Source organism: Haemorhous mexicanus, chromosome 5, assembly GCF_027477595.1.
Source record: "Haemorhous mexicanus isolate bHaeMex1 chromosome 5, bHaeMex1.pri, whole genome shotgun sequence".
In the NCBI taxonomy this organism is placed as follows: Eukaryota; Metazoa; Chordata; class Aves; order Passeriformes; family Fringillidae; genus Haemorhous; species Haemorhous mexicanus.
In genome coordinates, this window is record NC_082345.1 from 59445183 (window position 1) to 59458889 (window position 13707).

Consider the following 13707-nt stretch of genomic DNA (forward strand, 5'->3'; position numbering starts at 1 on the left):
AAAAAATTATGTTTTGTTCCCATCATGTGATGCAAAATTCTTTTTTTCTTGCTTAGAACTTTCTTGTTTTAAAATGGGAAACATATGTTGAATATTTTTATTGGTAGTAAGCATTTTTCCTAATGTCACAACTATAAATGACACAGTAAAATCATTCCTTTCTTAACCAATTATATCTGATGATCTAAGAATAAAACATGAAAGTAGAGCTACTGGATATAGTATTATATTATGAAAGAGACAGCTAAGAAACTATCTTACAGAATACTAAAAACACTGAAAGAAAAATGCAAAAATAGAATATGCATGATGTTCTATATTTAGCTTTGTGGGTTGGCTCTGAAATCTCCTTTTGAGCTGTCTTTGATAATCACTGGTAAGACCAATTTCTGAGGCAACAGTAGGGTGTTCTCCACAATATTTTTATCTGAGGACTTAAACCAGACAGTATTAAAAGCTAATCCATATTTATTATAGTTCTATACATAAGCTTTTTTTTTTAAATTTTGCTAATGGAGACTAGATCAAAACAAATAATTCTACATCATTATTTTCAATATGTCCACAATTTCATTTTTAATATTAATGCTTGCTAAAAGCCCTGCAAGGCAGACCTCTCTTGAAGATTCTCCCACTGTTAACATAACAGAGAATTTCATTTGTCTCAAAAAATTATTTCAAAGTGAAACATTTTCATACCTCCCTGTATGAGCAGTTTTCCAGCTACATGCTACCAGTGCATCTGCAGTGAATCATACAGAAACTCATTTTAAAGAGAGAAGAAATACTGGACATGTGATGTACATTCAGATACTGTATTCTAATTATAGCATCACTGCTTTCTTCAACAGTATTAAATATCACACAGGAGCAGTCACATTAGCCTCCCAGTGGCATAAGACCTTTGAGGCTTGCTTGCTGCATTTTTTTAATGTTTAAAAGAATAAAAAGTAGAGGAAAAAAGAATGTCATTTCACTGCTGTTTCTGTAATCACATGCAGAATGTAACAGCATCATGCCCTTAACATTCAACTGCTTATCAAGTTAAAACAAAAGTGAAATTTCCAATGAAAAAAATGTAATTGTAATATCTATACTATTAGTCAGTAGTACCCTTTGGTTGAATTTCAATGCTATTGCCATTGTTAGTAAGGACAAATTGAAAATTTCTTCTATTGAGTTTTTATGGTTTCTTGGGTTTTTTTTGTGAGACACAACTCTTATATTGGCAGACACTGATTGAATAGATTTTTGCTTCTTACCATCAACACATGCTGGCCTTGCTCTTGTTGTACCGGCAATCTGTCCTTTTTTACATGCACAGCGGGCTGTTTGTCGGGCTATAGTCCTTCGGGGCTGACTGCTATCTCTGTCCAAAGTAACAATCTCACATGTACCTGCAGCCAGTTGACCTGGAAAAAAAACCAGCAACAGGTACCAGAGTCACTGAATGCACTACTGGAAATCTATTACAGCCAAATAGAGCCACGGCCCTAAGTCACAGCAGACACTCCACAACAAATGGGCAGCCAGCCGATGGATATAATAAAACTGAGATGACATACAATTTTTCTTTGTGGTGGACATATGAAAACCCTGCACACTGGTTCTGTCAGAAAATGATTATTGTTCCACAAAAGCCAGAGCTGAGGTTACACAGGTTACTTTTACTTATGTTGGCTAAGTAAAGGAAGAAACTTTCATGGTAATGAAATTTAAATGGTATGCTCCTTCCATACTTTCTGAAAAGAAATTATAAAGCATACAGCAAATAAAAACTCCCCCAAATTTCCATGAATACAATGAAGTCCTAACTGCTTTGTGTGTTGCTTTTGAAGGAAAGAGCCTTTCAAAGCATGTCTACATTTGACAAACTGTCAGTCCTTTGGCTCTTGCTTCATCTAAACTGAAAGGTAATTAATTCTCTCCCTGACTCATATTTGATGTAGCTGTTATTTTCTTTTTTTTTCTTTTACTAAATTTACTATGTAACTGTCAAATGGTTTTAATGACACCACACCCTTAGCTCAGTAATTACTTCCTTTTAATTGACTTGTCTAATATAGGTAGCTTTTCCTAAGTACTAAAGGAATCCACACCACCTAATTCTGAATTTGGACTATGCTATGAGAAACAAAACAAAAATTTCAAAAAATTATTTTATGAAGAATGTTAGTTTGAAGTTAATGTTATACTTTTAAAGCAATGCATTTCCTCTGGTACATCCAATAGTAGGCTAGTAGTATACCAAAATACTACCTTTTACAGGCAGGAAAGAAACATTCTTGAATTTCAATGTATAGAAAGACCAAAAAAAATTTCCCAGCAACCCCTTTGCATTATATATAATTTCTGGGATTTATAGTACAGTAGTAAACGTGCAACACCATCTGTAAATCTCAAGCTTTCCACGGTTTAGTTTTTATTAAAAAAAAAAAGAAAAATTCCATATTGTTTTTAGAAAAAAATGCAGTTTTAATATTATTCACAGTAAATCATTTAATGCTGTAGAAATAAAAAGAGGAAAAAACAAACATTTTATTATAACATCAAAACTAAAAAAAATAAAACCATATCAACCTGAAATATATATGAATGGCCTTTAAGTCAAAAGGTGCAATGCTATTTTTCTATGCTCCTTTCTTTTTTTCATTCAGAATACAAGTTTACCCAGCCTATTCTTCTCAGAAGCAGTGAAAATGCTTTTTGTGTGGAACAGCAAAATATTGCAGACTATCACCAGCATTGTGTCTCGTTCACTGCTAAGGTACCTAAATTTTGTGTTTCTGTGACTCTTACACTGCAGTGAATTACAAAATGGCAAAAATTAGGATCTCAAGGAAGGGTATGGAACAAGGTACTACAAATTCATGGAAATATATGACACATGTATGTAATATACATTAGGCACTTATAAACACATAAATCATATTCACAATGGTGAACATCATCACCCCAGTGTTTAATGGCTGCTGGCCATTAGACTCATGAGCTATGGTCAGTCCTGTGTTTCTACTCTTTTCAACCCAGTCTGTTAATAAAAACATCTTAGGATAAACATATTAATTAGAGGACTTTTACTCCGTTATATGTAGCTTTTTTTCTTTGTTCATTCAAAAATACTGGATTAGATGCAAAGATTTAGCAAGAAAGATAGTGGCACATAATTTTCTAAAAAAAGACAAGGGAGATCCAGCTATACTCAAACATGTTGAACTGAAGAAAAGAAAAAAAACCCATGCCATTTGCCTCAGCACTAATATATTTCATTCTGGGTTGTAGGAGGTGTATTGTTCCTAAGGAATATAGCTGTCTTGGTAGATCATGTGAAAAAAAAGTTAATCAGAATTGTATTTAGATCCTGATGCCTTAGGCCACAAAAAAAGTGGAAGCGTAAGTAAGACATGTAAGTGTACAGATTTCCATATTCTCAGCTATCCATGAGCCTATTTCTTTCATTAAAAGCTATGATAAATCATACAATCTAGGTGAATAATTGTATAAAATCTCATTTCAGAGGAAAGGAACCAGACTTACAGCACAGTGAAGGCAAATAATGACTATACTCAGAGAATAAAAACAATGAAGCTCTATGTCAAGATAATTTGTGAAGGCAATGAGTTTTCCAGGGACTGCAAGCAATGAGTACCAATGAGAACAGCTAATGGTATTTTCTGCTTCTGGACCAGTAGAATTTTAGTTCTGCTTTGGTTTTCAGAAATGGTAATTTCTTCCAGGCATAGTGACCTAATTTTCTTTATGAATTTTGAAAACTAGGATACCTACACAAGAGTAATTGCTATGCAATTTTGTCTGTTGCTTTTCTTTTTTCTATAGCAGAAGAAAATTGTAAGCTGTTGTAGAGCTACAGGAGCTCTTACGTACATGACATAAATATTTCCTCCCAATTGTGTCACAGGCTAAAAAGATTGCAAGCATATTGAGCACTGCAGCAGAGAGTACATCCAGTGTTACTTGGCTTTAGATGGCTGTAAAGCATGAAATGTATTAGTTAAGGTTATGGAAGGCCATCTCCCAAGAGATAGTCATCCTGGTGTAAAACACATCCTCTCTGTCTTTCCTTAAGTAGAGAGTAAGCCTACAGGAGTACACTTAAATGACGTGTGCTGCATCGGTTTTTTAACAATTTAATCTAGAAATATAAGGTACACAGTAATGGAACTAAATGAATATGCTTCTTGCAAGTACTGAATTGCAAAAATTAGGATACCTTTCATTTTCAGGGAAGTTAACACAGTGACCTCTTTCAGAGATGTTAATGAAAAAAGGCTGTTCATTGCTGAGCCTCTGAACATGCTCCACTTCACATCTAAAGCCAGAGAAGAAATCTCAAGGCAGAAATGGCTGGAGTTTCACTGGAGCTTTTCCAGTGAGAGATTAAGAGCCACAGTCCATGAACAGTCATACAGGCTCCACACTTCCATTAAATTTTCTTTACGTACTTGCAACACACAAAGCAACTCACCACCCTCCAACCTAAACAAAATAATGGTGGAAAAAAAAAATACAAGCATCATTAAAGAATGGAGTCATCCTAGCCTTGTCTAAAAGTTTTCTTCCAAGAAAATTTTGGATTTTACTGTTTAATGAACCAAACATGAGGATCATTTCAGAAGTACTATAAAACTGGAGCTTTCCAAGTTAATTAGTAGATCTTTGTTGTTGTTACTGTTATTATATATATATATATATATATATATGTAAATATATTAAATATTTCTTTTATAATTTTATTCCAATAATTAAGACCTCACCGGCAATTTATTTGATTTTGTGGTGTCTCCATCTGATTACTAAACAGAGAAAAGTTTCAGTTCTTTAATGCTCTTTTATGGTGTAGCACTGCATTCTTAAAATGCCCGTAGATCTCTCCCCACTCTCTCCCACCACAAACACAAATGCTTCTATAGGGAATTATTTCAGAAAAAGGGAAAAACACAGGATTCTGCATTAAAAATGCAAGTCAACGTAAACAAAAAGAAAAAATCACAACTACTAAAATTTTCAGTAAAACAGGACTGCACTCTTGGATTGTATCTTGAAATTGTTTACAGAAACTGCTGTACACATCACTTTTTTTTTGTTTTTTTCTAAATCAAGTCCATTTATGATCAGTCCTCAAACTGCGAGACTTTCATGGAAGTGTAGGAATCATGAATATAGGGATATACATTTAGCAAATGTGCAGGAAATATCTCAAGGTAAATAGAGCATATTTTTAAAAGATCTTTAGTACTTGCATTCTTGAAATAAAATAATTTGGTTTTGAAAAGCTTAAAAACATAGGGCATTTTTCATGTTTACTACTAAGACTCTTCTAAACTAAATGACATTATTGAAAGAACAAATATTTTAAAAGACCTGTATTTTCTGCACTAGTTAAAAGCCTTAAATAGTAGATATATATGTATTGTTTTGGAAGGTGCTTGGGATAATATTTTAACTTTCTGTGGCTAAAAATATTTCTGTTTTTCAATAGGAAATAAGAAACCTAGATAATCCACATTAACTACAGCAATCAAGTTACACTTTTTTTAAAATTTATGTTTATTGTAAATCTGAAGGCTTTACCTTAAATTAATTTAAAGAAATTAAATCAAATTATGAACTAATGAAATCTGTGGGTACAGTGAAAGTAGTCTTGATCTAAATATATAGATTTTTCCAGGAGTTTAGATTTCATGCTCATCCAGAAAACCTACTTGTGATTTGTACATGCAGGCTTATATTATAGTTTCAGTGAACAATTTTTCCATGCATCACCAATTTGATGCCTAGCAACACAGGCTCTTTTAGTTCAAAATGCATTAAGTTAGATGGTATTAAAATTCTTGGCTGGATTCAGATATGCTTTTGTCAGTGAGCACAATGCAGGAGTTGTTTCAAAATCAGATCATAGGAATACATTCAGTAGTTTTCTATTACAATATTGAAGTCTTTCTGACAACAGAGCCATGCCAACTCCTGAGCAGAGCTGAGGATCAACAATTCCTACTGAAATAAGGGGGAACTGTCACTCATTATCTGCAGTTTGACATTAACCTGAGTAAAAAATATTTAAATATAATTCAATTTAAAATATAAAAAACATGTGTTTTAGTGGAACTCCATTTTTTGTCATATATCCTTCCTCAAAATGTCCTGAAAGAAGATCTCTTTCACTGAACATGATCCAATTCTAGACAGTCCAGTTACTTTTACTTTTTAAACTTTAGCTCATAATGAGGGAGATTATGGCAAGGAATTGGTTTTCCTCAAAGAAGCACACTCATGTTTAAGCTGCAATAGTAAAATTTGTGAAAATTAAACTAGCATTAAATAGGACAGCTTCTACAATGCTTCTGGAAAAGAAAAGTATTTAAAATAAAGTAATAAAGTAAATAAGAGCAGAATTGGCTCAGCCAGTATGGGGAAAAGTTTTTGAAATTAATCACTACCATTTGAGAATAACTATCAAATAAGAATATTGTTTCAATTGTTAACTTATGTGATACAAAGGCATCTCAATTTTTCAATAGATTATGTTTAAGGAAATAAGCTATTTTCCTTTCCTCTTTTCAAAGTCAATAACATTAAAAGCATTTGTTTCCAAGATGTTTCATATATCATTTTGGACCTTCTATTCATTTCATTGAAACAAATGTTGTGTCTGCTTAAGAAACAAGGCTACACAAAACAATTCTTCATGCTAGTAGAATTAGACAACCTGTTTAAAGCAGTCTTTACCAGTTTTTCTTGAGGGTTTATGATTATGTTGAGAGTAGACTACAAAACCAATGAAACAAAAAATTAATTAATTTGGATAATCCTAATCTATTGATGTAACCCACAGGTGCCCAGTAGAGTAAAAAGCAGCACAGTTTTTCCAGTAGATTCCTTACATTTACTTCATTATAGGTTCAGAGCTATACTTGATGAGAGTCAACATTAGAATGTGACCTTTGTAGCTTCTCAATCTTAAAAGGAGTGATTTTGAATTTTAGTGGTATTAAAGAAGAAGATGTGTCTTAAAAGGTGTGGCTTGAGTGCCCATTTTATGAAGAAAAAAAATCACTGTAGAACTTAATTAGGTAAAATTTATGAATAATGAGAAAAATATGAATAATGCCTTCTCCTTTAAATATTTTTCAGTGTTCCACTGCAATGAAACAGTATATTATGTCCCCCTAGTAATTACTAATCTTACTGCAATTTTCAGAATACCACTTAGCCATCTCAAGCACATGAACAGCACAGACATTAGGAAAATAGTTTTCAGCTCCTCCGTTCTGAAATAGGCAGTAAATTTTAATTAAGATAGATCCTAGCCTTCTAAGTAGTTGAACAGGAAAGAAAATCAAGTCTGTGGAGATTCAAGACACATTCAGGGCCCAATTTGAGATTTCATTTTTTCCCAGATAAGAGTAATGCCCTAACTTATTGCACCTGACACTGCTATTGCATGTAATTGCTTAATGTTTTGTTGTATAATTAAGAATAATTTCCCCACTATCTGACTATTTAAAACACAAGAGAAAGAAAAATGTAAAACCCAGCTGCAGTAAAAACAAACTGCAAGATTTCAGATTCCAAATGGAATTCTCAATCAGAACTGGTATACAAAGGGGAATTCCAGACTAGAAAAAAAAAAAGTCAAAAGGATGTATGAAAAAATATGGAAACAAGTAATTTGTAGCTAGGAACCTAGTTCTAACCAATTTTTCCCCCTTTATTACACTAAAACATATTTAATACTGCAAATGTAGAAATGACAAGGTGTTTGAATCCATTTTCTTTAACTAATTTCTGCCTCTGTGTAAGTCAGTGTGAACTGCAAATCTCAGCTCCACAGAGCTGCTCCAAGGAGGACCTGCAGCTCCAAGGGGTTAGTTAATTGCTTCTGGAGGCCTCCATTGGTTACAGAAAGGAAATAACTGCAGGAATTCAGGATTGAACAAAGCTCTGCTTATTTCCATAAGCCAGAAAGTGGCTGTTATTCTATTACTTTCCTAAAAATATTAAAAGATGTTAAAAAAAGAAGGAAGAAAAAGAAACAAAAAGGCAAAAGGAAATTAAGATGAAAAATAAAAATAAAGAAAAAGAAATAAAAAGAAAAAAAAATCCTTCTGTTTCTTTACCAGCCTCTACATGTAAAATAAACCTAGTCTGTTTATAAAACATAATAGCCATAGGGGAAAAAATGTTATTGGAGGGATGCTGATATTCCTCTTGAGAAAGACAGGAATAAAAAGCACAGGATTGTCTAAAAAGCTACTGACATTTGTTGGAGCCAGAAGCTGTATGTCAGGAAGGAACAAGTCTGTTGTGTTAGCAAAATATGTCACTGCAGGGAGCATGAAATCAGCTTGAAAGAACATGCAGATAAAGTCATATATCAGAAGTAGATATAATGTAGCTGCTCAGGTAAACAGTACTTTTAACTTCTCAGGATTTCCTTTGTACTATCAAAAAAATTATCTTGGGATTACTTGATTGCTACTCTAGAAGGATTTGAAAACTACTTACAAATGAACAGCCTTTAAAAACTCATCATACAAGTAGCCATCCTACTTGTATCAAGATGTGCACTACAAGATTCTGAGTTCAACAGCAGGTTTTGGGTAAAACTGGGTAAGGGCCAGTAAGGGCTGTGCAGTAAAGATCTAGCATACTGAAATTTTGTTTTATTTAATCTTGTTGATATATCTCAGTCCTTAAACTGCAGAGACAATAACCCCAAAGTCTAATTACCATCCACCAGGAACTAAGTTATATCCTATGCAAAAAGAACTGTGTCATTATTCCGTGCCAGTAGCAGGTTTCAAACCTGAAGGCCAAAGTAGACAGCTGAAGACAACAGCTACCTAACACTATCCAGCCTTGTTAACATGCCATATGCTAACTCATACCTATGCATGAATAAAAAATTCAAATTATGAAAATCTTCTGTCATTTTTGTAGGACAACTATTATCACAGTAAATACCCTACTCTCCTGTTAAGTAGGTCTAAATAATTTCTTTAAAATAAGGCTGTTTATTTTCACTACTGCCTGTAACACTACTCTTCCCTTTTCACAAAAGACTACAACAAAAAAATCCTAAGACATTTTCTTTCTAGTAGTGGCACTGAAATGCAGTTGTTTTTTTGGTAATCTAGATGGCAGACTTACCCTGAAGTCACTACATAGCAGACAAAATGTTCTAGTAGCTAGGACAATTATTTTGCCATCTTTTTTGTTTACGGAAAAGGTCCATAAACATTCTCCATTTAAAATAAAGTCTCTCAAGACTTGGTTATGCTGCACTTGCTGCAAACATATAGGTACAACAGCTCACACATAACCACAGGGAAATATAAACTTATCTTAGGAACACAGCAAAAGTAAACAATGGGAAAAAAAGAAAAAAAAAAAAAAGAGTAAGGTCTGAAGTAGAAAGTATCTGTATCCAAGACGGAAACAAATTTCAACAATTTTTAATGTCTTACTATACCTGAGAAGAAGCAGTCCCACTGAAAATACATGACATTAATTAGAAGTATTATAGATCAATCCAAATCAGTCTCATGCTGGGAATCTTGAGCAGACAAAGGATCCTCAAGCCCAAAGGTACAACAGACAGATATTTCATCTCTTGTAGTGTGTCTGCAGTGATCATAAAGGAAGTTCATGGTGCATGTGTTCAACTAATCTGGATGCTAGCATGAGTGCTCAATTCAAGCACATCATCAGGACCAGAGCAGACAGCTTGTACCTGCTGTGTCTGCTGTTTCTTCTTGCTTTGCCCTTCCTGTTGTCACTGATCCCACCAGAGCAGTTCCTCCTGTGTACAGCAGGGCACAAGGAAGGCCCTGGTTCAGGTGCTCTGCTGAGCTCATGGCTACATTCAGCACACAAGCCCCACTACTGCAATTACAGCACCAAGGGAAGAGTTAAAAAGACAGATATAGTATGCAAAAGAAATATGTCCTTTCTGTTAGGCTAATACAAAACTTCAGCTCCAACCAGAAGGAGTGAACTTCAGACCAGGCTCCCCACCTGATTAATGTGAGTGACAGCTTTCATCTTAAAACTTTGGGAATGGGGTTTTATGCAAGTGTGACAGAGAAGCATGAGTATGCTGGCTATTATTCTCAGATGTTCTGCAGACTTGGAGGAGTGATTTTCTATCTGGGCCAGCTTCACTGCTGCATTTTCCATTTTTATCTGTTTTGCTCAAAATGACTTATGAAACAGGTGCATGCCGAAATGAAAAGTTTTCATGGATAAAATCCATGATTTTTATATCCTTATTTCTAGTCCTCCAAGAATATAACCATTTATGGGATAAGATTCTCTTCTGCACAACTCAGAGGAGGGTGTCAGAAAAAGAGTTTTTAAGTTGCTCATGTATCCAAGGCTACCCAAAGAGAGAGCAGTGAACGAGGACGACTGTCATCCCACCCACCTTTACCAATCAGTAAAGGCCTCAAGATTAGAGACATACACAATATCTCCTCCTGTGTCCCACTAAGTAGGAACAATACCTTCCATTTACACAACTAAGTGTTCAACCATTGCACACTCACAACTTCATTATTTCAACTCTACAATATATAGAGTGGCTCCTGCTTAAGGAAGTATGTCATGTGTGTTCACACTAGGCGTTGAATTAATCTCAAGTCACTGAAAACATGATAATATTTTAACAGAACAAATTCCTTTTCTTCTGGATTTTGTGCCTGCAAAATAAACACAAACAAATCTATCAACAGAAGCAAGAACTATATGGTATGATATGTGTTCATATCATAGAAAGCAATGTCAAAAAGACTTCATACACTGATGACCTTTTAAAAAACTTGAAATTAATCTTTATTATTATTATTATTATTCCCTGTAAAGCAAGGTTCACCTTTTTATGTACTGCTTATCAGTTTTACTAGCTAATAAAAAGTTTAATTATGCCATCAATTTCCCAATGAATGCCTAATAAATAATACTTCCATAGTTCAAGGTCCTTAATAAAAAGGAATAAAAATGAGGCCTGACACCATTTTGCTCAGCATTTTGATGAACTAAATTTGCTATTACTCATGGTGTATTATCATGAAACATGTTTTTTAAGATGTAGAATAGACTGTAGTTAGGTTTTCTAAACACAAGCAAACTTGCATAAATTTACCCACATATACACGTGCAGATATTCTTCACAGAAGGGTGTGCTGAAGATTATGCATTGAAGGCATTGCTTCTGATATTGACCATAAGATGTAAGCAATTTGCCATGGTTCCTCACACAACACTGTTATACTAATAAAGTACAAAGTGGATCATTAAGCCTGATCTTTATCATACCATAGCCAACGTGCAACATCTTTAAAATACACAACTCTAAGTCCAAACCAGAGAAAAAATTCATAGCAGAAACAACCTAATTTTGCATTGTTTGTTCCCATCTACTTGCTAGAACTTTAACACCACAATGCTGACTCTAGACCATGTTTCAGTGTTCTGAGTGTGCCTGGCGGATGACACTAAATTTTCCTCTTAAATTTTAGATTAAGTGCATCAGAAACCATTGTAAACTATAATCCACCTTTCATCAGCTAAGACCCTAATAAGAAAAGCTAAGATGTGAGATTTGGGTCACATTCCGTGGGTCATACTGAAGTAGCACTGACCAGAATTTTCTGGAGCAGAGGACGAAAAGAAAACTCTCAAGGTAGAGAGCACTGAATGCAACTAAATGCTGCTCCTCAAACAGAGGAAAAGCTGAAGGAAAACTGTTAACATAATGGAAAAGTATTAGCATTTTCTGCCTTCCTATTGGTGAATACATTTCAGTTGTTTAGATCAGTGGTACTGATATTGTGCTCCTGTGGTAATGGTACGTAAGCAGGAGAAAGTATAAAACTCACAGAGAGGAGAATGATCCCACAGGGAGGAGTAACACAGCAGTAAAGCAAGATTTATTGAATGAATGTTTGCACTCTCAAGATGTAATAAAACTTGAATGATGTCAAGCAACTAATGTACATATATGAGATATACATAGTCATGTTGATCACTTATGGCCTGCCCTTCTTATTTTAATTTTCCCAATGGCAATATAAAAACCTGAATGAAACTGAGGATAAGCCGGTAGGAACAAGAACAGAAAAGCTAGCAATAGTATTTCATTAAAAAAGGGTTTCTGAAAGGCCATATAACCTTTTGTCTAAATGTCTCAAATCCAAAATGTATTAGGTTCAAAAAAATAAAGTTATTTTAATTAGGTATAGGTAATCAGGATTTATAAAGCAACAGCTAAAGAGGGAGTGATTATGACACTAAGACAAACCCAGTTGCTCAGATCAAAGATTGGGCAGGCTATCTCTACAGAAAATAGGCCAACACAAGTATGTATTACCTAAGGGGCAAGTAAGTGTAGTGAACTGAATGATTAATCACAGCTGTAACTATGCATCACATTATTTGTGTGTATGTTGATGCATAAACATGGATATTTTGGTCTGATATGAGGTGGACAACAGCAGAGGGACACAGTAATTTTGTAATAAGAAGAACATCACAACCACATTGCAAGAGAAACATGAGCCTATTTATATACAGAAAGCAGCGACTGTGTTTTTTATCATTGAACTTAAGGAATGCATTAAATAATGATTACATAGTCTTGGCTCTAAACAGGTATGGCAATCAAAAGACTAGGATTCAGTTTCTGAGGCTGTCATATATCTTCTGTACTAGCTAACCATTTTGCTCTGGTTAACAGGATTATAGAGAATTGTTTGCAGTGAAACTACACCACCATCAAACTCACAGAAGCCCAGAGCTGAAGCCATAAGGATGCAGTATTAATCAAAATTCAGTTATTCTAATCTGCTAAAACCTAATGAATTAAAGAACAATCCTTCTCTAGTCTTTAGTGAAAACAGTAGTACATTTTCTGTACAACACGAATCTTTCCACAATGACTAATCCCATTCCCAATAAAATCAATGGAAGTTTTACGCTAACTACATGGACAAAAAAAGAACTGGCAGCATAAAAGTCTCAACACTCCCAGCACCAGTCCTTTAGCAAATTTTTGTTACATCTTAAATAACTGTCATTCTAACCAAAGACATATGTCAAATGAATTCTTAAGCCAACTGAAAGCTCTATTGTAAGAACCATTCACTTTTTATGACTTTGTATGTACCACAAGTCATGGCAGCAGCTCGGAAGGTGTCCTGAGATCAGGAAGCAGAGGTACACGTAAAACTAGAGGCATACTTGTTCAGTGTTGCACTTGGCTGTGTATGACAACTCTAATTTTTTTATAGTCTATTTTTTTTTTTTTTTTTTTACTAGATAATCTCCAGGTATCCATTCCAACCTAAATCAATCTATGATTACATGATTATAACAATGTCCCAGAGTACACTAGCGTACACTGCAGGTATAAACGAGTACACACAGTATCTATACTCTTGTATGCAAAGCTGTTGACATTTTAGTCTTTAAAACACCTTAGACACACCACATCTATTTTAGCAATTTCAAGTAGACAGTTTCTATTTGCTACTGCTTCCCAATTTCAGATATTAGTATCATTTTTCTGTAACACAACTTTTCTGTTGATTTGAGATAAGGGTATTCCGAAGTTATTACATTTAATACCTGCTTTCTGGTATCTTAAATCAAATGAAGCTGGTCACTGTTGGAGAAGCAAACACAGTA

At 34.3% G+C, this 13707-nt stretch overlaps 1 protein-coding gene across 2 annotated transcripts in view; it reads right to left on the reverse strand.

Annotated features, from left to right (window-relative positions):
* The window catches only part of TAFA5 (TAFA chemokine like family member 5), a 290769-nt gene that overhangs the window by 176680 nt on the left and 100382 nt on the right, over nt 1–13707 (reverse strand). For both annotated transcript variants that reach the window (XR_009486599.1, XM_059847285.1), the window contains exon 2: nt 1263–1412. Coding sequence is in view for 1 of the 2 variants with exons in the window: in XM_059847285.1 (XP_059703268.1) it covers nt 1263–1412 (150 nt within the window). In the remaining variant the exon portion in view is untranslated. The remainder of the gene's footprint in view (nt 1–1262; nt 1413–13707) is intronic.